The following is a 26,978-nucleotide window of genomic DNA, read 5'->3' as shown; positions in this document are numbered from 1 at the left end:
TTAATATCACTGTACCCTCAATCCCCCATACTGTTTATCACCGTACCCTCAATCCTCCCATACTGTTAATATCACTGTACCCTCAATCCCCCCCATACTGTTAATATCACTGTACCCTCAATCCCCCATACTGTTAATATCACCGTACCCTCAATCCCCCATACTGTTAATAACACTGTACCCTCAATCCCCCATACTGTTAATATCACTGTATCCTCAATCCCCCATACTGTTAATATCACTGTACCCTCAATCCCCCATACTGTTAATATCATTGTACCCTCAATCCCCCATACTGTTAATATCACTGTACCCTCAATCCCCCATACTGTTAATATCACTGTACCCTCAATCCCCATACTGTTAATATCACTGTACCCTCAATCCCCATACTGTTAATATCACTGTACCCTCAATCCCCCATACTGTTAATATCACTGTACCCTCAATCCCCCATACTGGTAATATCACTGTACCCTCAATCCCCCATACTGGTAATATCACTGTACCTTCAATCCCCCATACTGTTAATATCACTGTACCCTCAATCCCCCATACTGTTAATATCACTGTACCCTCAATCCCCCATACTGTTAATATCACTGTACCCTCAATCCCCCATCCTGTTAATATCATTGTACCCTCAATCCCCCATACTGGTAATATCACTGTACCCTCAGTCTCCATGCTGGTAATATCACTGTACCCTCAATCCCCCATACTGTTAATATCACTGTACCCTCAATCCCCCATACTGTTAATATCACTGTACCCTCAATCCCCCATACTGGTAATATCACTGTACCCTCAATCCCCCATACTGGTAATATCACTGTACCCTCAATCCCCCATACTGTTAATATCACTGGACCCTCAATCCCCCATACTGTTAATATCACTGGACCCTCAATCCCCCATACTGTTAATATCACTGTACCCTCAATCCTCCCATACTGTTAATGTAATTGTACCCTCAATCCCCCATACTGATAATATCACTGTACCCTCAATCCCCCCATACTGTTAATATCACTGTACCCTCAATCCCCCATACTGTTAATATCACTGTACACTCAATCCCCCATACTGTTAATATCACTGTACCCTCAATCCCCCCATACTGTTAATATCACTGTACCCTCAATCCCCCCATACTGTTAATATCACTGTACCCTCAATCCCCCATACTGTTAATATCACTGTACCCTCAATCCCCCATACTGTTAATATCACTGTACCCTCAATCCCCCATACTGTTAATATCACTGTACCCTCAATCCCCCATACTGTTAATATCACTGTACCCTCAATCCCCCCATACTGTTAATATCACTGTACCCTCAATCCCCCATACTGTTAATATCACTGTACCCTCAATCCCCCATACTGTTAATATCACTGTACCCTCAATCCCCCCATACTGTTAATATCACTGTACCCTCAATCCCCCCCCACTGTTAATATCACTGTACCCTCAATCCCCCCATACTGTTAATATCACTGTACCCTCAATCCCCCCATACTGTTAATATCACTGTACCCTCAATCCCCCCATACTGTTAATATCACTGTACCCTCAATCCCCCCATACTGTTAATATCACTGTACCCTCAATCCCCCATACTGTTAATATCACTGTACCCTCAATCCCCCATACTGTTAATATCACTGTACCCTCAATCCCCCATACTGTTAATATCACTGTACCCTCAATCCCCCATACTGTTAATATCACTGTACCCTCAATCCACCATACTGTTAATATCACTGTACCCTCAATCCACCATACTGTTAATATCACTGTACCCTCAATCCCCCATACTGTTAATGTCACTGTACCCTCAATCCCCCATACTGTTAATATCACTGTACCCTCAATCCCCCATACTGTTAATATCACTGTACCCTCAATCCCCCATACTGTTAATATCACTGTACCCTCAATCCCCCATACTGTTAATATCACTGTACCCTCAATCCCCCATACTGGTAATATCACTGTACCCTCAATCCCCCCATACTGTTAATATCACTGTACCCTCAATCCCCCCATACTGTTAATATCACTGTACCCTCAATCCCCCATACTGTTAATATCACTGTACCCTCAATCCCCCACACTGTTAATATCACTGTACCCTCAATCCCCCCACACTGTTAATATCACTGTCCTCTCAATCCCCCCATACTGTTAATATCACTGTACCCTCAACCCCCCAGACTGTTAATATCACTACCCTCAATCCCCCCACACTGTTAATATCACTGTACCCTCAATCACCCATACTGTTAATATCACTGTACCCTCAATCCCCCAAACTGTTAATATCACTGTCCCCTCAATCCCCCCATACTGTTAATATCACTGTACCCTCAATCCCCCATACTGTTAATATCACTGTACCCTCAATCCCCCATACTGTTTATCACCGTACCCTCAATCCTCCCATACTGTTAATATCACTGTACCCTCAATCCCCCCATACTGTTAATATTACTGTAACCTCAATCCCCCATACTGTTAATATCACTGTACCCTCAATCCCCCATACTGTTAATATCACTGTACCATCAATCCCCCCATACTGTTAATATAACTGTACCCTCAGTCACCCATACTGTGAATATCACTGTCCCCTCAATCCCCCATACTGTTACTATCACTACCCTCAATCCCCCATCCTGTTAATATCACTGTACCCTCAATCCCCCATACTGTTAATATCACTGTACCCTCAATCCCCCATACTGTTAATATCACTGTCCCCTCAATCCCCCCATACTGTTAATATCACTGTACCCTCAATCCCCCCATACTGTTAATATCACTGTACCCTCAATCCCCCCATACTGTTAATATCACTGTACCCTCAATCCCCCATACTGTTATTATCACTGTACCCTCAATCCCCCATCCTGTTAATATCACTGTACCCTCAATCCCCCATACTGTTAATATCACTGTCCCCTCAATCCCCCCATACTGTTAATATCACTGTACCCTCAATTCCCCATACTGTTAATATCACTGTACCCTCAATCCCACATACTGTTAATATCACTGTACCCTCAATCCCCCCATACTGTTACTATCACTGTACCCTCAATCCCCCATACTGTTAATATCAGTGTACCCTCAATCCCCCATACTGTTAATATCACTGTACCCTCAATCCCCCCATACTGTTAATATCACTGTACCCTCAATCCCCCCATACTGTTAATATCACTGTACCCTCAATCCCCCATACTGTTAATATCACTGTACCCTCAATCCCCCATACTGTTAATATCACTGTACGCTCAATCCCCCCATACTGTTAATATCACTGTACCCTCAATCCCCCATACTGTTAATATCACTGTACCCTCAATCCCCCCATACTGTTAATATCACTGTACCCTCAATCCCCCATACTGTTAATATCACTGTACCCTCAATCCCCCCATGCTGTTAATATCACTGTACCCTCAATCCCCTATACTGTTAATATCACTGTACCCTCAATCCCCCAAACTGATAATATCACTGTACCCTCAATCCCCCATACTCTTAATATCACCGTACCCTCAATCCCCCATACTGTTAATATCACTGTACCCTCAATCCCCCATACTGTCAATATCACTGTACCCTCAATCCCCCATACTGTTAATATCACTGTACCCTCAATCCCCCATACTGTTAATATCACTGTACCCTCAATCCCCCCCATACTGTTAATATCACTGTACCCTCAATCCCCCCATACTGTTAATATCACTGTACCCTCAATCCCCCATGCTGTTCATATCACTGTACCCTCAATCCCCCCATACTGTTAATATCACTGTACCCTCAATCCCCCATGCTGTTAATATCACTGTACCCTCAATCCCCTCCATACTGGTAATATCACTGTACCCTCAATCCCCCCATACTGTTAATATCACCGTACCCTCAATCCCCCCATACTGTTAATATCACTGTATCCTCAATCCCCCCATACTGTTAATATCAGTGTACCCTCAATCCCCCATACTGTTAATATCACTGTACCCTCAATCCCCCCATACTGTTAATATCACTGTAAACTCAATCCCCCGTACTGTTAATATCACTGTACCCTCAATCCCCATACTGTTAATATCACTGTACCCTCAATCCCCCCATACTGTTAATATCACTGTACCCTCAATCCCCCGTACTGTTAATATCACTGTACCCTCAATCCCCCATACTGTTAATATCACTGTACCCTCAATCCCCCATACTGTTAATATCACTGTACCCTCAATCCCCCCATACTGTTAATATCACTGTACCCTCAATCCCCCATACTGTTAATATCACTGTCCCCTCAATCCCCCATACTGTTAATATCACTGTACCCTCAATCCCCCATACTGTTAATATCACTGTACCCTCAATCCCCCATACTGTTAATATCACTGTACCCTCAATCCCCCCATACTGTTAATATCACTGTACCCTCAATCCCCCATACTGTTAATATCACTGTCCCCTCAATCCCCCATACTGTTAATATCACTGTACCCTCAATCCCCCATACTGTTAATATCACTGTACCCTCAAACCCCCATACTGTTAATATCACTGTACCCGCAATCCCCCATACTGTTAATATCACTGTACCCTCAATCCCCCATACTGTTAATATCACTGTACCCTTAATCCCCCCATACTGTTAATATGACTGTACCCTCAATCCCCCATACTGTTAATATCACTGTACCCTCAATCCCCCATACTGTTAATATCTCTGTACCCTCAATCCCCCATACTGTTAATATCACTGTACCCTCAATCCCCCATACTGTTAATATCACTGTACCCTCAATCCCCCATACTGTTAATATCACTGTACCCTCAATCCCCCCCAGACTGTTAATATCACTGTACCCTCAATCCCCCATACTGTTAATATCACTGTACCCTCAATCCCCCATTCTGTTAATATCAGTGTACCCTCAATCCCCATTACTGTTGATATCACTGTACCCTCAATCCCCCATACAGTTAATATCACTGTATCCTCAATCCCCCCATACTGTTAATATCACTGCACCCTCAATCCCCCATACTGTTAATATCACTGTACCCTCAATCCCCCATACTGTTAATATCACTGTACCCTCAATCCCCCATACTGTTAATATCACTGTACCCTCAATCCCCCCCATACTGGTAATATCACTGTACCCTCAATCCCCCCATACTGGTAATATCACTGTACCCTCAATCCCCCATACTGTTAATATCATTGTACCCTCAATCCCCCATACTGTTAATAGCACTGTACCCTCAATCCCCCTTACTGTTAATATCACTGTACCCTCAATCCCCCCATACTGTTAATATCATTGTACCCTCAATCCCCCATACTGTTAATATCACTGTACCCTCAATCCCCCCATGCTGTTAACATCATTGTACCCTCAATCCCCCATGCTGTTAATATCACTGTACCCTCAATCACCCCATACTGTTAATATCACTGTACCCTCAATCCCCCAATCTGTTAATATCACTGTACCCTCAATCCCCCATACTGTTAATATCACTGTACCCTCAATCCCCCATACTGTTAATATCACTGTACCCTCAATCCCCCATACTGTTAATATCATTGTACCCTCAATCCCCCATACTGTTAATATCATTGTACCCTCAATCCCCCATACTGTTAATATCACTGTACCCTCAATCCCCCATACTGTTAACATCACTGTACCCTCAATCCCCCCCATACTGTTAATATCACTGTATCCTCAATCCCCCCATACTGTTAATATCACTGTACCCTCAATCCCCCATACTGTTAATATCACTGTACCCTCAATCCCCCATACTGTTAATATCACTGTACCCTCAATCCCCCATACTGTTAATATCACTGTACCCTCAATCCCCCCCATACTGGTAATATCACTGTACCCTCAATCACCCCAGACTGTTAATATCACTGTACCCTCAATCCCCCATGCTGTTAATATCACTGGACCCTCAATCCCCCATACTGTTAATATCACTGTACCCTCAATCCCCCCCATACTGTTAATATCACTGTACCCTCAATCCCCCCATACTGATAATATCACTGTACCCTCAATCCCCCCCATACTGTTAACATCACTGTACCCTCAATCCCCCCCATACTGGTAATATCACTGTACCCTCAATCCCCCCCATACTGGTAATATCACTGTACCCTCAATCCCCCATACTGTTAATATCACTGTACCCTCAATCCCCCATACTCTTAATATCACTGTACCCTCAATCCCCCCATACTGTTAATATCACTGTACCCTCAATCCCCCATACTGTTAATATCACTGTACCCTCAATCCCCCCATACTGTTAATATCACTGTACCCTCAATCCCCCCCATACTGTTAATATCACTGTACCCTCAATCCCCTCATACTGTTAATATCACTGTACCCTCAATGCCCCATACTGTTAATATCACTGTACCCTCAATCCCCCATACTGTTAATATCACTGTACCCTCAATCCCCCATACTGTTAATATCACTGTACCCTCAATCCCCCCATACTGTTAATATCACTGTACCCTCAATCCCCCCATACTGTTAATATCACTGTACCCTCAATCCCCCCCATACTGTTAATATCACTGTACCCTCAATCCCCCCATACTGTTAATATCATTGTACCCTCAATCCCCCATACTGTTAATATCACTGTACCCTCAATCCCCCATACTGTTAACATCACTGCCCCCTCAATCCCCCCCATACTGGTAATATCACTGTACCCTCAATCCCCCACACTGTTAATATCACTGTACCCTCAATCCCCCGATACTGTTAATATCACTGTACCCTCAATCCCCCCATACTGTTAACATCACTGTACCCTCAATCCCCCATACTGATAATATCACTGTACCCTCAATCCCCCCATACTGTTAATATCACACTACCCTCAATCCCCCATACTGTTAATATCAGTGTACCCTCAAACCCCCATACTGTTAATATCATTGTACCCTCAATCCCCCCATACTGTTAATATCACTGTACCCTCAATCCCCCATACTGTTAATATCACTGTACCCTCAATCCCCCCATACTGTTAATATCACTGTACCCTCAATCCCCCATACTGTTAATATCAGTGTACCCTCAATCCCCCATACTGTTAATATCACTGTACCCTCAATCCCCCATACTGTTAATATCACTGTACCCTCAATCCCCCATACTGTTAATATCACTGTACCCTCAATCCCCCCATACTGTTAATATCACTGTACCCTCAATCCCCCATACTGTTAATATCACTGTACCCTCAATCCCCCATACTGTTAATATCACTGTACCCTCAATCCCCCCCATACTGTTAATATCACTGTCCCCTCAATCCCCCATACTGTTAATATCACTGTCCCCTCAATCCCCCATACTGTTAATATCACTGTATCCTCAATCCCCCATACTGTTAATATCACTGTACCCTCAATCCCCCCCATACTGTTAATATCACTGTCCCCTCAATCCCCCATACTGTTAACATCACTGTACCCTCAATCCCCCCCATACTGTTAATATCACTGTATCCTCAATCCCCCCATACTGTTAATATCACTGTACCCTCAATCCCCCATACTGTTAATATCACTGTACCCTCAATCCCCCATACTGTTAATATCACTGTACCCTCAATCCCCCATACTGTTAATATCACTGTACCCTCAATCCCCCCCCATACTGGTAATATCACTGTACCCTCAATCACCCCAGACTGTTAATATCACTGTACCCTCAATCCCCCATGCTGTTAATATCACTGTACCCTCAATCCCCCATACTGTTAATATCACTGTACCCTCAATCCCCCCCATACTGTTAATATCACTGTACCCTCAATCCCCCCTTACTGATAATATCACTGTACCCTCAATCCCCCATACTGTTAATAGCACTGTACCCTCAATCCCCCTTACTGTTAATATCACTGTACCCTCAATCCCCCATACTGTTAATATCACTGTACCCTCAATCCCCCATACTGTTAATATCACTGTACCCTCAATCCCCCCATACTGTTAATATCATTGTACCCTCAATCCCCCATACTGTTAATATCACTGTACCCTCAATCCCCCATACTGTTAACATCACTGCCCCCTCAATCCCCCCCATACTGGTAATATCACTGTACCCTCAATCCCCCACACTGTTAATATCACTGTACCCTCAATCCCCCGATACTGTTAATATCACTGTACCCTCAATCCCCCCATACTGTTAACATCACTGTACCCTCAATCCCCCATACTGATAATATCACTGTACCCTCAATCCCCCCATACTGTTAATATCACACTACCCTCAATCCCCCATACTGTTAATATCAGTGTACCCTCAAACCCCCATACTGTTAATATCACTGTACCCTCAATCCCCCCATACTGTTAATATCACTGTACCCTCAATCCCCCCATACTGTTAATATCACTGTACCCTCAATCCCCCATACTGTTAATATCACTGTACCCTCAATCCCCCATACTGTTAATATCACTGTACCCTCAATCCCCCCATACTGTTAATATCACTGTACCCTCAATCCCCCATACTGTTAATATCACTGTACCCTCAATCCCCCCATACTGTTAATATCACTGTACCCTCAATCCCCCATACTGTTAATATCACTGTACCCTCAATCCCCCCATGCTGTTAATATCACTGTACCCTCAATCCCCTATACTGTTAATATCACTGTACCCTCAATCCCCCATACTGATAATATCACTGTACCCTCAATCCCCCATACTCTTAATATCACCGTACCCTCAATCCCCCATACTGTTAATATCACTGTACCCTCAATCCCCCATACTGTCAATATCACTGCACCCTCAATCCCCCATACTGTTAATATCACTGTACCCTCAATCCCCCATACTGTTAATATCACTGTACCCTCAATCCCCCCCATACTGTTAATATCACTGTACCCTCAATCCCCCCATACTGTTAATATCACTGTACCCTCAATCCCCCATGCTGTTCATATCACTGTACCCTCAATCCCCCCATACTGTTAATATCACTGTACCCTCAATCCCCCATGCTGTTAATATCACTGTACCCTCAATCCCCTCCATACTGGTAATATCACTGTACCCTCAATCCCCCCATACTGTTAATATCACCGTACCCTCAATCCCCCATACTGTTAATATCACTGTATCCTCAATCCCCCCATACTGTTAATATCAGTGTACCCTCAATCCCCCATACTGTTAATATCACTGTACCCTCAATCCCCCCATACTGTTAATATCACTGTACCCTCAATCCCCCGTACTGTTAATATCACTGTACCCTCAATCCCCATACTGTTAATATCACTGTACCCTCAATCCCCCCATACTGTTAATATCACTGTACCCTCAATCCCCCGTACTGTTAATATCACTGTACCCTCAATCCCCCCATACTGTTAATATCACTGTACCCTCAATCCCCCATACTGTTAATATCACTGTACCCTCAATCCCCCCATACTGTTAATATCACTGTACCCTCAATCCCCCATACTGTTAATATCACTGTCCCCTCAATCCCCCATACTGTTAATATCACTGTACCCTCAATCCCCCATACTGTTAATATCACTGTACCCTCAATCCCCCATACTGTTAATATCACTGTACCCTCAATCCCCCATACTGTTAATATCACTGTACCCTCAATCCCCCCATACTGTTAATATCACTGTACCCTCAATCCCCCATACTGTTAATATCACTGTCCCCTCAATCCCCCATACTGTTAATATCATTGTACCCTCAATCCCCCATACTGTTAATATCACTGTACCCTCAATCCCCCATACTGTTAATATCACTGTACCCGCAATCCCCCATACTGTTAATATCACTGTACCCTCAATCCCCCATACTGTTAATATCACTGTACCCTTAATCCCCCCATACTGTTAATATCACTGTACCCTCAATCCCCCATACTGTTAATATCACTGTACCCTCAATCCCCCATACTGTTAATATCTCTGTACCCTCAATCCCCCATACTGTTAATATCACTGTACCCTCAATCCCCCATACTGTTAATATCACTGTACCCTCAATCCCCCATACTGTTAATATCACTGTACCCTCAATCCCCCCAGACTGTTAATATCACTGTACCCTCAATCCCCCATACTGTTAATATCACTGTACCCTCAATCCCCCATTCTGTTAATATCAGTGTACCCTCAATCCCCCCATACTGTTAACATCACTGTACCCTCAATCCCCCATACTGTTAATATCACTGTACCCTCAATCCCCCATACTGTTAATATCACTGTACCCTCAATCCCCATACTGTTAATATCACTGTACCCTCAATCCCCATACTGTTAATATCACTGTCCCCTCAATCCCCCATACTGTTAATATCACTGTACCCTCAATCCCCCGTACTGTTAATATCACTGTACCCTCAATCCCCCCATACTGTTAATATCACTGTACCCTGAATCCCCCCCATACTGTTAATATCACTGTACCCTCAATCCCCCCATACTGTTAATATCACTGTACCCTCAATCCCCCATACTGTTAATATCACTGTCCTCTCAATCCCCCATACTGTTAATATCACTGTACCCTCAATCCCCCATACTGTTAATATCACTGTACCCTCAATCCCCCATACTGTTAATATCACTGTACCCTCAATCCCCCATACTGTTAATATCACTGTACCCTCAATCCCCCATACAGTTAATATCACCGTACCCTCAATCCCCCATACTGTTAAAATCACTGTACCCTCAATCCCCCATACTGTTAATATCACTGTACCCTCAATCCCCCATACTGTTAATATCACTGTACCCTCAATCCCCCATACTGTTAATATCACTGTACCCTCAATCCCCCCATACTGTTAATATCACTGTACCCTCAATCCCCCATACTGTTAATATCACTGTACCCTCAATCCCCATTACTGTTGATATCACTGTACCCTCAATCCCCCATACAGTTAATATCACTGTATCCTCAATCCCCCCATACTGTTAATATCACTGTACCCTCAATCCCCCATACTGTTAATATCACTGTACCCTCAATCCCCCATACAGTTAATATCACTGTACCCTCAATCCCCCATACTGTTAATATCACTGTACCCTCAATCCCCCCCATACTGGTAATATCACTGTACCCTCAATCCCCCCATACTGGTAATATCACTGTACCCTCAATCCCCCATACTGTTAATATCATTGTACCCTCAATCCCCCATACTGTTAATAGCACTGTACCCTCAATCCCCCTTACTGTTAATATCACTGTACCCTCAATCCCCCCATACTGTTAATATCATTGTACCCTCAATCCCCCATACTGTTAACATCACTGTACCCTCAATCCCCCCATGCTGTTAACATCATTGTACCCTCAATCCCCCATGCTGTTAATATCACTGTACCCTCAATCACCCCATACTGTTAATATCACTGTACCCTCAATCCCCCAATCTGTTAATATCACTGTACCCTCAATCCCCCATACTGTTAATATCACTGTACCCTCAATCCCCCATACTGTTAATATCACTGTACCCTCAATCCCCCATACTGTTAATATCATTGTACCCTCAATCCCCCATACTGTTAATATCATTGTACCCTCAATCCCCCATACTGTTAATATCACTGTACCCTCAATCCCCCATACTGTTAACATCACTGTACCCTCAATCCCCCCCCATACTGTTAATATCACTGTATCCTCAATCCCCCCATACTGTTAATATCACTGTACCCTCAATCCCCCATACTGTTAATATCACTGTACCCTCAATCCCCCATACTGTTAATATCACTGTACCCTCAATCCCCCATACTGTTAATATCACTGTACCCTCAATCCCCCCCATACTGGTAATATCACTGTACCCTCAATCACCCCAGACTGTTAATATCACTGTACCCTCAATCCCCCATGCTGTTAATATCACTGGACCCTCAATCCCCCATACTGTTAATATCACTGTACCCTCAATCCCCCCCATACTGTTAATATCACTGTACCCTCAATCCCCCCATACTGATAATATCACTGTACCCTCAATCCCCCATACTGTTAATATCATTGTACCCTCAATCCCCCATACTGTTAATATCACTGTACCCTCAATCCCCCCATACTGTTAATATCACTGTACCCTCAATCCCCCATACTGTTAATATCACTGTACCCTCAATCCCCCATACTGTTAATATCACTGTACCCTCAATCCCCCCCATACTGGTAATATCACTGTACCCTCAATCCCCCATACTGTTAATATCACTGTACCCTCAATCCCCCATACTCTTAATATCACTGTACCCTCAATCCCCCCATACTGTTAATATCACTGTACCCTCAATCCCCCATACTGTTAATATCACTGTACCCTCAATCCCCCCATACTGTTAATATCACTGTACCCTCAATCCCCCCCATACTGTTAATATCACTGTACCCTCAATCCCCTCATACTGTTAATATCACTGTACCCTCAATACCCCATACTGTTAATATCACTGTACCCTCAATCCCCCATACTGTTAATATCACTGTACCCTCAATCCCCCATACTGTTAATATCACTGTACCCTCAATCCCCCCATACTGTTAATATCACTGTACCCTCAATCCCCCCATACTGTTAATATCACTGTACCCTCAATCCCCCCCCATACTGTTAATATCACTGTACCCTCAATCCCCCCATACTGTTAATATCATTGTACCCTCAATCCCCCATACTGTTAATATCACTGTACCCTCAATCCCCCATACTGTTAACATCACTGCCCCCTCAATCCCCCCCATACTGGTAATATCACTGTACCCTCAATCCCCCACACTGTTAATATCACTGTACCCTCAATCCCCCGATACTGTTAATATCACTGTACCCTCAATCCCCCCATACTGTTAACATCACTGTACCCTCAATCCCCCATACTGATAATATCACTGTACCCTCAATCCCCCCATACTGTTAATATCACACTACCCTCAATCCCCCATACTGTTAATATCAGTGTACCCTCAAACCCCCATACTGTTAATATCATTGTACCCTCAATCCCCCCATACTGTTAATATCACTGTACCCTCAATCCCCCATACTGTTAATATCACTGTACCCTCAATCCCCCCATACTGTTAATATCACTGTACCCTCAATCCCCCATACTGTTAATATCAGTGTACCCTCAATCCCCCATACTGTTAATATCACTGTACCCTCAATCCCCCATACTGTTAATATCACTGTACCCTCAATCCCCCATACTGTTAATATCACTGTACCCTCAATCCCCCCATACTGTTAATATCACTGTACCCTCAATCCCCCATACTGTTAATATCACTGTACCCTCAATCCCCCATACTGTTAATATCACTGTACCCTCAATCCCCCCCATACTGTTAATATCACTGTCCCCTCAATCCCCCATACTGTTAATATCACTGTCCCCTCAATCCCCCATACTGTTAATATCACTGTATCCTCAATCCCCCATACTGTTAATATCACTGTACCCTCAATCCCCCCCATACTGTTAATATCACTGTCCCCTCAATCCCCCATACTGTTAATATCACTGTCCCCTCAATCCCCCATACTGTTAATATCACTGTACCCTCAATCCCCCCCATACTGTTAATATCACTGTACCCTCAATCACCCATACTGTGAATATCACTGTACCCTCAATCCCCCATATTGTTAATATCAGTGTACCCTCAATCCCCCATACTGTTAATATCACTGTACCCTCAATCCCCCCCATACTGTTAATATCACTACCCTCAATCCCCCATACTGTTAATATCACTGTACCCTCAATCCCCCCCAAACTGTTAATATCACTGTCCCCTCAATCCCCCATACTGTTAATATCACTGTCCTCTCAATCCCCCATACTGTTAATATCACTGTACCCTCAATCCCCCCCATACTGTTAATATCACTGTACCCTCAATCCCCCATACTGTTAATATCACTGTACCCTCAACCCCCATACTGTTAATATCACTGCACCCTCAATCCCCCCATACTGTTAATATCACTGTACCCTCAATCCCCCATACTGTTAATATCACTGTACCCTCAATCCCCCATACTGTTAATATCACTGTACCCTCAATCCCCCATACTGTTAATATCACTGTACCCTCAATCCCCCATACTGTTAATATCACTGTACCCTCAATCCCCCATACTGTTAATATCACTGTACCCTCAATCCCCCCATACTGTTAATATCACTGTACCCTCAATCACCCATACTGTTAATATCACTGTACCCTCAATCCCCCATACTGTTAATATCACTGTACCCTCAATCCCCCATACTGTTAATATCACTGTACCCTCAATCCCCCCATACTGTTAATATCACTGTACCCTCAATCCCCCATACTGTTAATATCACTGTACCCTCAATCCCCCATACTGTTAATATCACTGTACCCTCAATCCCCCATACTGTTAATATCACTGTACCCTCAATCCCCCATACTGTTAATATCACTGTACCCTCAATCCCCCATACTGTTAATATCACTGTACCCTCAATCCCCCCATACTGTTAATATCACTGTACCCTCAATCCCCCATACTGTTAATATCACTGTACCCTCAATCCCCCCATACTGTTAATATCACTGTACCCTCAATCCCCCATACTGTTAATATCACTGTACCCTCAATCCCCCATACTGTTAATATCACTGTACCCTCAATCCCCCATACTGTTAATATCACTGTACCCTCAATCCCCCATACTGTTAATATCACTGTACCCTCAATCCCCCATACTGTTAATATCACTGTACCCTCAATCCCCCCATACTGTTAATATCACTGTACCCTCAATCCCCCATACTGTTAATATCACTGTACCCTCAATCCCCCATACTGTTAATATCACTGTACCCTCAATCCCCCATACTGTTAATATCACTGTACCCTCAATCCCCCCATACTGTTAATATCACTGTACCCTCAATCACCCATACTGTTAATATCACTGTACCCTCAATCCCCCATACTGTTAATATCACTGTACCCTCAATCCCCCATACTGTTAATATCACTGTACCCTCAATCCCCCCATACTGTTAATATCACTGTACCCTCAATCCCCCATACTGTTAATATCACTGTACCCTCAATCCCCCATACTGTTAATATCACTGTACCCTCAATCCCCCATACTGTTAATATCACTGTACCCTCAATCCCCCATACTGTTAATATCACTGTACCCTCAATCCCCCATACTGTTAATATCACTGTACCCTCAATCCCCCCCATACTGGTAATATTTCTTGAATCCAATGTTTACTTTTCCATGCCCTCTGCGATCGTGTTTTATTTCCATTCTGTTCTTATTGAGCTAACTCTGGAAAAATGATCACATCCTCAATGAATCCTCAGTATGTTTAGGACTGTACAGGAGGAGCTTAAATTCTCAGTATTCTGTAGCGAGCGGATTATCCTTGTTCACTATTACATATTCAAAGAGCTGCAGAGGTTTCTGGTGGGCACTGTCGACTTCTGGTTCCCCTGCATGGAAAACAATCTGATGTCAGACTCTTACGGCTAAAATTCATGTCACATTTATTTGCAGGGAATTAATTACACAAAGTGATGGAACAAGTGTCTGGCAGCATGCAATTTGATTTAGCCAATACGTACACTTTTTAAAAACAAAATAATGGAGTTCAATATTATTGGTTTCCTTCAACATCTTTTTAATTGAATGCCTAATGAACATTATGTGGATATTTGACTGCAACAGATCAATCCCAATTTCATAGCACAAAATCAGACAGGCAGATCGCTATGAAATTAAATGTGTCAGTACAGGCTCACAGATACTTATATTTTGAACCAACGCTGGAAGATCGCTGAACGTCAAGCCCCACGCAGTATGTTCTCGATTAACCAGCGTTGCATGTTCTGTTTGGAGCCTATCTTTAATTGACCTTGAACTGATTTTGTCTGTATTCTCACTCCTTCCCCAAGACCCTCTCTGATTTTTCATTCGAATCACACATCACTACATTACAGTGGCCCCTTAATCCTCTTCATCCGTTCAAGCAGTCCTTTGCCAATCTGTTCACTTATTCTTGTAGTCCATGGCACGTACCAATTAATAATTATCTCCCCTCATCAATTTTTGTTCAACCGCATTTCCAGTGTATCCCAATTTGCAGCAAATTATCGCCATCCTTTCCCTTTCTGTAAGTGCAATATCTTCCTTATCGCTTCAGCTCTTCCCTCCCTTTCTGTGTTTCGTCTAATATTCTTCATCAATAGAGCAACTTCCCCAAACTTCCATTGTAAGCGTAACATTATGATACATCTTTTGCCCTCTCAAATCCAAACCTTGGGCCATCCACTGCTGTTAACCATGTCACTGAGATGATGGTACATGTATTCTCACACGTTAGGAATCCCTCTAACTCCATTACTTGATTCCTGATTCCTTTTGTTTGTTTGAAGATTTAAGCTTATCTTGCCAGCAATACTCTTGAAATCACTGCACTCTTGCCCAACTCCTCAAACACTCTGAAAGACGACTATTTCATTTAATAATCTGTCATTGGTTGTTCTTTGCTGTCTAGCCACTTTTTGACATGTTTTTCCGCCCATTCCTTTGTTTTTCCACCCATTCCTTTGTTATGCACTTTCGGAGTCACATGTCAAACAGGCCTCCCCTTTATAGCTGCCAGTGTGGCTTTCTGATCCCAAATTCTGGAATGTCCCACACCATTAATCAATACCTGTTTTCATGATTTGTGTGTCTCTTTACCCGATGGGTAACCTCCCACCAGAATGTTGCTCTTGATTTCCCACGCTTGCCTCTTATCCTTATCAGAAGACTGTGTTAAGGTCTAAGCCCACAGCATTTTGTTCTGGCTCTCACTGCTCCCCTTGCAGGCAGTTAGATTCAAGCTGTACCTCAAAGAACAAAGAAAAGTACAGCACAGGAACAGGCCCTTCGGCCCTCCAAGCTTGCGCCGACCATGCTGCCCGACTAAACTACAATCTTCTACATTCCCGGGGTCCGTATCCCTCTATTCCCATCCTATTCATGTATTTGTCACGATGCCCCTTAAACGTCACTATCGTCCCTGCTTCCACCACCTCCTCCGGCAGCGAGTTCCAGGCACCCACTACCCTCTGTGTAAAAAGAACTTGCCTCGTACATCTACTCTAAACCTTGCCCCTCGTACCTTAAACCTATGCCCCCAAGTATTGACCCCTCTACCCTGGGGAAATGTGTCTGACTATCCACTCTATGCCCCTCATAATTTTGTAGACCTCTATCAGGTCGCCCCTCAACCTCCTCCTTTCCAGTGAGAACAAACCAGGTTTATTCAACCTCTCCTCATAGCTAATGCCCTCCATACCAGGCAACATCCTGGTAAATCTCTTCTGCACCCTCTCTAAAGCCTCCACATCCTTCTGGTAGTGTGGCGACCAGAATTGAACACTATACTCCAAGTGTGGCCTAACTAAGGTTCTATACAACTGCAACATGACTTGCCAATTCTTATACTCAATGCCCCGGCCAATGAAGGCAAGCATGCCGTATGCCTTCTTGACTACCTTCTCCACCTGTGTTGGCCCTTTCAGTGACCTGTGGACCTGTACACCAAGATCTCTCTGACTGTCAATACTCTTGAGGGTTCTACCATTCACTGTATATTCCCTACCTGCATTACAAAGAACAAAGAAATGTACAGCACAGGAACAGGCCCTTCGGCCCTCCAAGCCCGTGCCGACCATACTGCCCGACTAAACTACAATCTTCTACACTTCCTGGGTCCGTATCCTTCTATTCCCATCCTATTCATATATTTGTCAAGATGCCCCTTAAATGTCCCTATCGTCCCTGCCTCCACTACCTCCTCCGGTAGTGAGTTCCAGGCACCCACTACCCTCTGCGTAAAAAGACCTTCCAAAATGCATCACCTCGCATATGTCCGGATTAAACTCCATCTGCCATCTCTCCACCCAAATCTCCGAACAATCTAAATCCTGCTGTATCCTCTGACAGTCCTCATCGCTATCCGCAATTCCACCAACCTTTGTGTCGCCCACAAACTTACTAATCAGACCAGTTACATTTTCCTCCAAATCATTTATATATACTACGAACAGCAACGGTCCCAGCACTGATCCCTGTGGAACACCACTGGTTACAGCCCTCCAATTAGAAAAGCATCCTTCCATTGCTACTCTCTGCCTTCTATGACCTAGCCAGTTCTGTATCCACCTTGCCAGCTCACCCCTGATCCCGTGTGACTTCACCTTTTGTACTAGTCTACCATGAGGGATCTTGTCAAAGGCCTTACTGAAGTCCATATAGACAACATCCACTGCCCTACCTGCATCAATCATGTTAGTGACCTCCTCGAAAAACTCTATCAAGTTAGTGAGACACGACCTCCCCTTCACAAAACCGTGCTGCCTCTCGCTAATACGACCCCTTGCTTCCAAATGGGAGTAGACCCTGTCTCGAAGAATTCTCTCCAGTAATTTCCCTACCACTGAAGTAAGGCTCACCGGCCTGTAGTTCCCTGGATTATCCTTGCTACCCTTCTTAAACAGTGGAACAACATTGGCTATTCTCCAGTCCTCTGGGATATCCCCTGAAGACAGTGAGGATCCAAAGATTTCTGTCAAGGCCTCAGCAATTTCCTCTCCAGCCTCCTTCAGTATTCTGGGGTAGATCCCATCAGGCCCTGGGGACTTATCCACCTTAATATTTTTTTAAGACACCCAACACCTCGTCTTTTTGGATCTCAATGTGACCCAGGCTATCTACACACCCTTCTCCAGACTCAACATCCACCAACTCCTTGTCTTTGGTGATTACTGATGCAACGTATTCATTTAGTACCTCGCCCATTTCCTCTGGTTCCACGCATAGATTCCCTCCCCTGTCCTTCAGTGGGCCAACCCTTTCCCTGGCTACCCTCTTGCTTTTTATGTACGTGTAAAAAGCCTTGGGATTTTCCTTAACCCTATTTACCAATGACTTTTCGTGACCCCTTTTAGCCCTCCTGACTCCTTGCTTAAGTTCCTTCCTACTTTCCTTATACTCTACACAGGCTTCGTCTGTTCCGAGGTGATAACCTCGTTATCACTCCGCCTTTTGAAGGCCGTCTTTTGGAACCAGGTGTGTTATGGAGCATAGCCAACTGGTCCTTGAGCTCCGGCCTCTGACACTCATCACCTGTACTCCTCGTGGAGTCTTTGTTGATTCACCTCAGTCGCTGCTAAGCCAGCTCCTCATCCATTTTACACAGCAATCTCACACAGCCAGTCATTCTGGAGTATCGGTTTCTGGGTTAGGGTTTGACAGTTTGGCAACTTCTATTCGTTTGGATCATAACCCAAAGCTCTGGAGCTTCATCCATTTGGTGTAGGAGACCAAATGGGATATTCATTCCCTGCAAAGTCATCCCAACACTTGCACATCTAGTGTGCTTTCCTCAGCCCTAACCAAGTTAGCTTCAAATGTGGTGTACAAGCAAAGTCAACTGAATTTATGGGGTAGCTTCAACCTCTAGAAGAAACTGAATATATTATTAAAGAATAAACATCGGCTTTGAACTTTGGGTCTTTTCCATCTCGTTATTTCTGCCTATGGCACAGGTGGAATTCTGACCTTTTCAGCATTGTTATCTGTTGTAATTAACATCCTTTGGAACTAATATTGGCGTTAATTTGTGACACTGAAAATTGTGCAGGAACTGTTCTGTTTGCATTGTATTGTGCGTCCATAGCCCATATTAAACTGAAGTAAAACATAAGCTTAGTTTCACAGCAGCCCAACGATAGCCTAATGGCAGCACAGCAGAGTGAGGAGCCAGGTTTGTTTCTGCTTCTCTTAGATGTTGCCGTGCCTGTTTCCAGCACTTGCATATTTTGTTTGGGGCTGCAGCTAGCAGAAATCCCCTTCTGCATCATTACAGCACACAAGATTGATTGAATGTAAAGTTTTTTTAAAAGGATCTTGATGGCGTTGACAGCGCTCAAATCTGGAGCATTTTCCCCATAATTTTCCGCACACAGTGAATGTAGCTGCTAGCAGTAGAATTTCTGACTACATAAAGAAAGAGTTCGAATGTTGTACTCTTGAGCGGATGACCGCATTGCACCTTGTTTTAAGACGCAGTCCTGCCACACCATATGCCAAGTCAAAGCGAGGACATCGAGAGGAGGACCAAGAGGACCTGACCAAGGACATGGATGAACCCTCCCCTGTCCCCAACGTAGAAGAGGTCACACTACCGAAAAGTGGTAATAAGTTTTTCTCGTTTAATGCTTTTCGCCCGATGCAATTAATATTGAATGTGATACTATGGACATTTTGTTCAATTGTAAATTGATTGGGATTGTTCAAAGTTTATCTTGCTTGAATTGTCCCAGAGACTAGCCACCACCTCAAGTCCAAATTGGATTTCGCTCCTGACACCACAGCTGAACGGCTGGTGTTCGCCCTCATGCACTGCCCAATAGCCACCCAAAATGTATTAAGATTGTATTTCGGCTCTGCTATACTGCATTGACAGAGTGAAGGACAGAGTTATTATTTTTTAATGTAAATCACCAAACTTAACATCCCAACATTGTATTCTGCCCTGTTACTATTGACGGTACACTGGAGTGGTATAACACAGAGTTTTAGGTTTTGTGCCAACTCATCAAGTGAACCATTAAACAATGTTGACTATGGGAGAACAGTTTTGATTTCCCAGAGGTGTAGTCATCATGAGAGTATTTCAGGTGTCGATTATGCCACTTTTAGAGGTTTGTAAACAGCAGCAGTGATTCGACAAACATATTCTTGCCACTAGATGTTGTGCTCGGGCCCAGATACTCTCTAGACTGGAGAAATAAAGTGGGTTAAAATCAGAAATAAAACCCAAGTCTCGTGAAACCCTGTGAAATGGGTTATTATGATGAGAAGCTCCTAACCAAATGGATATCCCTGAGGATGGTTCAGACGCCATTGACTGTGAAAGGTGATTCAGTGTTTTGAAGGCTGTATCTAAATGCTGAAGTAGGGGTGGGAGGATGGTTTGCAAAGCTTAATTCTTCAGTTTTGATAAAAGTATCCACACCTTCAAACACCAGCATGGACCATGCAGGCCAAATGGCCTGTTCCTGTGCTGCACATTCTATATATGTCCTGGGAAGGGGCTTCCCACGTCAACTGAAAGGTTTCTACTTCGACATCATATGTGGAAGTTTGGTTGGTTCAATCTCACATGGGTTTCCTCCAGGTGCTCCGGTTTCCTCCCACAGTCCAAAGATGTGCAGGTTAGGTAGATTGGCCATGATAAATTGCCCTGAGTGTCCAAGATTGCCCTTAGTGTTGAGTGGGGTGTTGGGGGTTGTGGGGATAGGGTGGAGGTGTTGACCTTGGGTAGGGTGCTCTTTCCAGGAGCCGGTGCAGACTCGATGGGCTGAATGGCCCCCTTCTGCACTGTAAACTCTATGATAATCTATGAAGTAATATCAACCATGTTGCTGAAACGGGCAGCACGGTGGCTCAGTGGTTAGCACTGCTGCCTCAAGGCACCAAGGACCCAGTTCGATCTCGGCCCCGGGTCACTGTCCGTGTGAAGTTTGCACATTCTCCCCGTGTCTCCGTGGGTTTCACCCCCACAACCCAAAAAAAAAAGATGTGCAGGGTAGGTGGATTGGCCACGCTAAGTTTCCCCTTAATTGGAAAAAAGAATTGGGTACTCTATTTTTAAAAAAAATAATTTTAAACCATATTGCTGAAAAGTGACGTGTTATCAAAGTTTTTCATCGTGTACTCACATGGACAAGCACAAGAATGCCAAATTTCAAATGATTGCAACAATTTATTCTACAGGAGAAAAGGGTGCTGATTGTTTGCAAGTCAACACTGATTGGCCGAAGCATTGCCATGGAGGAAACAACATGGAGCTATAGGCTCCCCAAGCTCTGGGTAATTTAAAAAAGACGCAAAGCAACTGATCCCTGTGTATGAATGTATGCCACTTCCAGCACTTGTAAACGGGCCACGTTACGTGTTTGATTGATTTTCGTTTTATTTCATGGGATGTGGGCGTCGAAAGCTGTGCCAGCATTTATTGCCCATCCCTAATTGCCCTCGAGGGGGCAGTTAAGAGTCAACCACATTTAGTGGGTCTGGAGTCACATGTAGGCCAGACCGGGTAAGGACGGCAGATTTCCTTCCCTAAAGGACATTAGTGAACCAGATGGGTTTTTACAACAATTGATAATGATTCATGATCATCATTAGATCTTTAATTCCAGATTTTTATTGAATTCAAATTTCACCATCTGCAGTGCTGGGATTTGAACCTGGGTCCACAGTGACAATACCACTATGCCACCGCCTCCCCTATCTTAATTGTTAGTTAGTGTAGCTATTAGCACACTCCGGGTTGTTCAGCAAGTGCTGCTCAATTGTGGAATCACATTGAACGGGAAACATTTTGTTTTAGACTTTGCAAGCTCGGGCTGGTTCCTAACGGTATGTCCTCTGCTTATCACAGACAACAAATGGAGCACGCTGTTTGATTCAATCAGCCAAACATTGCCATGTACGGCCAAACTACCTGGCAGTAAAATCCATACACGACGTCGCTCAGTTGTGTGGTCGGCAAAACGTCTTTTTGGACTGACGGCTGCATCCTGTTAGTGGAAAATATCACTTGTGTAGCCACGGCATAGTAACAGCGTGAAACGGCTTGCTTGACCTGTTGCTCAAATGTTTGAGATACTTTGCCTTTCCAGGGTAATTTGAGGTAAACAAGGCACTTTTCATGTCCCAAGGTGGCAGCCTTGGTCCATTAGCGAGTTTGCACAATACACAGGAACCATTATTTGATCAGGATAGCCATTGTCACACAGGATAGCTTTGCCGCGCTCCTTCTGTGTCAAGCTTGCAAGATGAGCAAGTGGCTAGGGCTTTATTTATAAGGTTGCTGATAAAACCAATCTTGTAGCATGTGGAGCTATGCAAATCCCAAAAGGGCTTGTCGTAGATAGTAGTGGAGAACCCATTAGCAAATTTCTCAACGAGCAGATTGAGGAAAGGGAGTGACTGAAAAGTAAATTTGAGCACAGAATGGAGTGTGTTACGGTGTGTAAACGTTAGCGAGTGCTGGACCCAGAGGGGATCCGATGGCTGCACCATCTATTCGGGCATGGATGGTGTCGAGTAGGCTGTTTGACAGTGCTTTTATGAAGTGACTATGTAGGTGGTATTTTCCACTCACAGAATTCTGCAGCCAGTCCAAAAAGACATTCTACATACGATACTATTGAGCAATGCCACGTATGAATTTCAATGCTGATGTGATGCCAATTTTGTAGATCGAATATCCCAGTGATTGACTGATCGAATGAGATAGCATGTTCCCTTTGGCTGCACTTGCAAAACCCAAAACAAAACGTCTGCTGTTAGAGGTGATTCTGAAATTGGGCAGCACTTGTTGAACAATCCTGAGTGCACGAATAGCTATGCTAACAACCAGTTTAAGAAAATCAGTCAAGCTCAGAAAGTTTGCGAGAAGCGACGCGCATTTATTGCAGGAATTTATTCTCTTCAAACAAAAGGAGTATGCTCAAGTCTTACACCTTTTTTGAGTTGCCCCAGAGTTTGAGAAGCCTATAATCCCCCATTACTTTCTCCAAGGCAATGACTCGGCCAATCAAAGTTGACTTGCAACCTTTTCTCCTGTCGTATAAATTGTTATTATTTGAAATCTGGCGTACTTGTGTTTGTCCTGATGAATGCCTCAAAATAACTTAAGTAACGTAGCTCTCTTTTCAGAAATATTCAAGTTCTGTACTACCAGGCAACAGAATTAGCGTCCTTAAAGGGGCTAGGATGATGAGCAATTTGGCTGAAATAAGCACAAGTTTATTAGTATAATTAGCTATTAATGGATGATTAAACTTCATCACACACAAAACAGCGCCTACTGTTTGTGCAGCATAACTGTTCCTAGACCTGCTGCTGAATGTATGCTTCCAAGTTCCCTTTCCATAGAAATGGCCTCATCCTAGAAATACCAATTTGTCGCTCAAGATGAACAAGCCTCTGCATTGTACCACTGATGCAACACTCACAGCTCAGATGACTTGCAGTGACTTTGATCAGGAAAAGGCAGAGGTGGTGGTTGAGGAAAGATTTCTGCTGAGCAGAGGTCTTGCGTGTTCCCAGCTGCTGCCAGATTCTTTACGCCTGGCAGCTGTAAAAGGAACTGCGTTCTGAGCTTGAATAGGTGACCCAGGGAGTTGTTGTCTTCCAGAGTTAAGCGCACAAAGATTTTTGAGTAGAGTTCTGAAACCCACTGCCCACATTTGCAATGAACAGCAAGCACCATCGATAGCATCTGCATGGGACCTCCGACATGTAGAAGGCAATCTCAATTCGAGCATCTCTTGAAATGGTGCCAGAACTTTGGGAGATCCACAGTCCATGATGTGATGACATGCTTGGAGGTGCAGTTCAGGCAGCTAAGTGGGGGATTAGAAGACCTTGTTGCAGTGCTCTGTGCTTGAATGAAGTTGTAGTTGATGTGACGACCTGACTGTGAGTCGGGGCATTTGACCAGAAGATCCAGTAGTTGCCACCAGTCCCTTTCCGGGAGAAACTAATCAAAGCGCACAAGCCCCACAGCTGAACCAGTTTATACCTGATACACCAGCATGACCATCTGAGCCTAGTCTATGGGGGTAGATGACCAAAAGAATCCCAAACAGATTGTCCTTCCTGCTTAACCCTTCCAATGAAGCATCATTTAGAAGTAGGATCAAGGAAAGAGCCTCGGGCAGCACAGAGGCACCTGCGGTCTTTTGCATGAAGTACCACACAAAGGCCATGTTTATTGAATGGGCATTAAAGACCTTATGGAAGTGCAGATGACCTCTCTTGTATCCTGGTCAGCATTCATCCTCAAACCATGGCAAACAAAAACGATAGTCTGGCCATTTATCCTGCCGCTGTTCGTTAGACACTGCTATGCGCAAATCTGCTATCGCTTTTGCCTACAAAGTTATAGTGACTGCACTTCAAAAGTATATCATTGACTGCGAAGTGTTTTAAAACAAGCTAAAAGTATGAAAGGCGCTATATAAATGCATGTTCTTCCTTTACTGAAATAGAGGCACAGCATCCACTGAAACCTCTGCGTTTATCTTCATGATTTCAAGAGAAGCAAAATCATTTTAAAAATAACTGAAAAGAGACAAGAAATAGCGGTTTATTCCAGTGATTGGTTTCCACAAGCTTTGGAAGATTGTCTCATTCCTAATCTAGTGAGTCCATTCTGCAGGAACACTCAGTCCTCATCCTCTCCTGACTTGCCATCACCTGATGCCGCTGCTAATCCCTATTTAGATGGATATGTGCAGAATGCTCACAGCCTCTCTTCAATCTCTCTGCACTGCATATTGTGAGACATCCTGATGCAACCCAAACCTTGGGCACACCAAATGTCTGCTCAGCAATACCCTTTGTGAGAGGCGGCACGGTGGCGCAGTGGTTAGCACTGCTGCCTCATGCCGCTGAGAACCCGGGTTCGAACCCAGCCCCGGGTCACTGCCCGTGTGGAGTTTGCACATTCTCCCAGTGTCTGCGTGGGTTTCACACCCACAACCCAAAGATGTGCCGGGTAGAACATAGAACATTACAGCGCAGTACAGGCCCTTCGGCCCTCGATGTTGCGCCAACCTGTGAAACCACTCTAAAGCCCATCGACACTATTCCCTTATCGTACATGTCTATCCAATGACCATTTGAATGCCCTTAGTGTTGGCGAGTCCACTACTGTTGCAGGCAGGGCATTCCACGCCCTTACTACTCTCTGAGTAAAGAACCTACCTCTGACACCTGTAGGTGAATTGGCCACACTAAATTGTTGGGAAAAAGAGAATCGAGTACTCTAAATTTATTTTTTTTAAAGCAATACCCCTTCTGTTCATATTATGCTTCCTAAAAGACTGTTTGCTGTTAGTGCGGGTTTTAGCTAGTCGATGGATTTCACATAGGAGTAGTTATCACCTTTATTGCTTGGGCAGTAAATTGCTGAAAAAGGTCACTCACCCAGTATTCATTCCCATCCAAATCAAGCGGGTCCTATAACAGGCGGGCTATCTGCCCCTGTTTTTACTGTTCAAGCAGTGATGGTAAAAATTACTCTCGTGTCTCTGAGGAGCCAACTTTCAACCAGTTGCCATTCCAGTTTTCTTGGGGAACACACAGTTTCATTAAGAAAAGGACCTCGTTGCCTATCCCTGGAAGTTATGCAGTGAGCTGAAGAATTCTGTTTGCACTCGCAGAACAATTGCGCAATGGCTGCCCTGAATGCCTACATTACAGTAGCAACTGCACTTCGTTGCAGGTTAAGCACTATGGGATGACCTGAAGATGTGAAAGGCGCTATATAAATGCACAATTTCATTTCAGGTTGGGGCGATGCCCTGATGGCAATACAATGTTGTACAGGTGCCTGAATGTACTTGATACCTCAGTTAAAGGAACTCTGTCTCCCACTAGAGATGCTGGGATTGAATGTAACATAATTGCCAGCATGTCAAAACAAGAGTATCTGTGACCTTCCTCAAGGAACAGTAAACTGGCTGATCGTTGTAATTCCTCCTGCTGGTGCCCAGAAGGACCTTGTGGCATAAGCATTCAGTGTAGTCTTCGCTTTATAGCGACTGGCAATGTGCTGCTGATCGAAGAAGAGTACATAAATGTTCCTGTGTTATTATTCATCAGTGTCCCCTGAGATTGATGCACAGCCCTGGATAACAATAGCCTTTGATGGTCCGCCCTCTTCCTCCTTTCCTTCGTCTGCTTCAACTTGTGT

General features: G+C 44.0%; 1 protein-coding gene across 7 annotated transcripts in view; it reads left to right on the top strand.

The window, feature by feature from the left end:
• The window catches only part of smarcc2 (SWI/SNF related BAF chromatin remodeling complex subunit C2), a 355,784-nt gene that overhangs the window by 199,079 nt on the left and 129,727 nt on the right, over positions 1-26,978 (top strand). For 6 of the 7 annotated variants that reach the window (XM_072494060.1, XM_072494062.1, XM_072494061.1 and 3 more), the window contains exon 11: positions 20,264-20,394. In XM_072494060.1, the coding sequence (XP_072350161.1) occupies positions 20,264-20,394 (131 nt within the window). The remainder of the gene's footprint in view (positions 1-20,263; positions 20,395-26,978) is intronic. The other variant, XM_072494064.1, reaches the window with a different exon arrangement.

The sequence above is a fragment of the Scyliorhinus torazame genome, chromosome X (assembly GCF_047496885.1).
Source record: "Scyliorhinus torazame isolate Kashiwa2021f chromosome X, sScyTor2.1, whole genome shotgun sequence".
NCBI classification, from domain to species: domain Eukaryota; kingdom Metazoa; phylum Chordata; class Chondrichthyes; order Carcharhiniformes; family Scyliorhinidae; genus Scyliorhinus; species Scyliorhinus torazame.
Note: the sequence above shows the minus strand (reverse complement) of the source record. Positions and strands in the feature narration are given on the sequence as shown.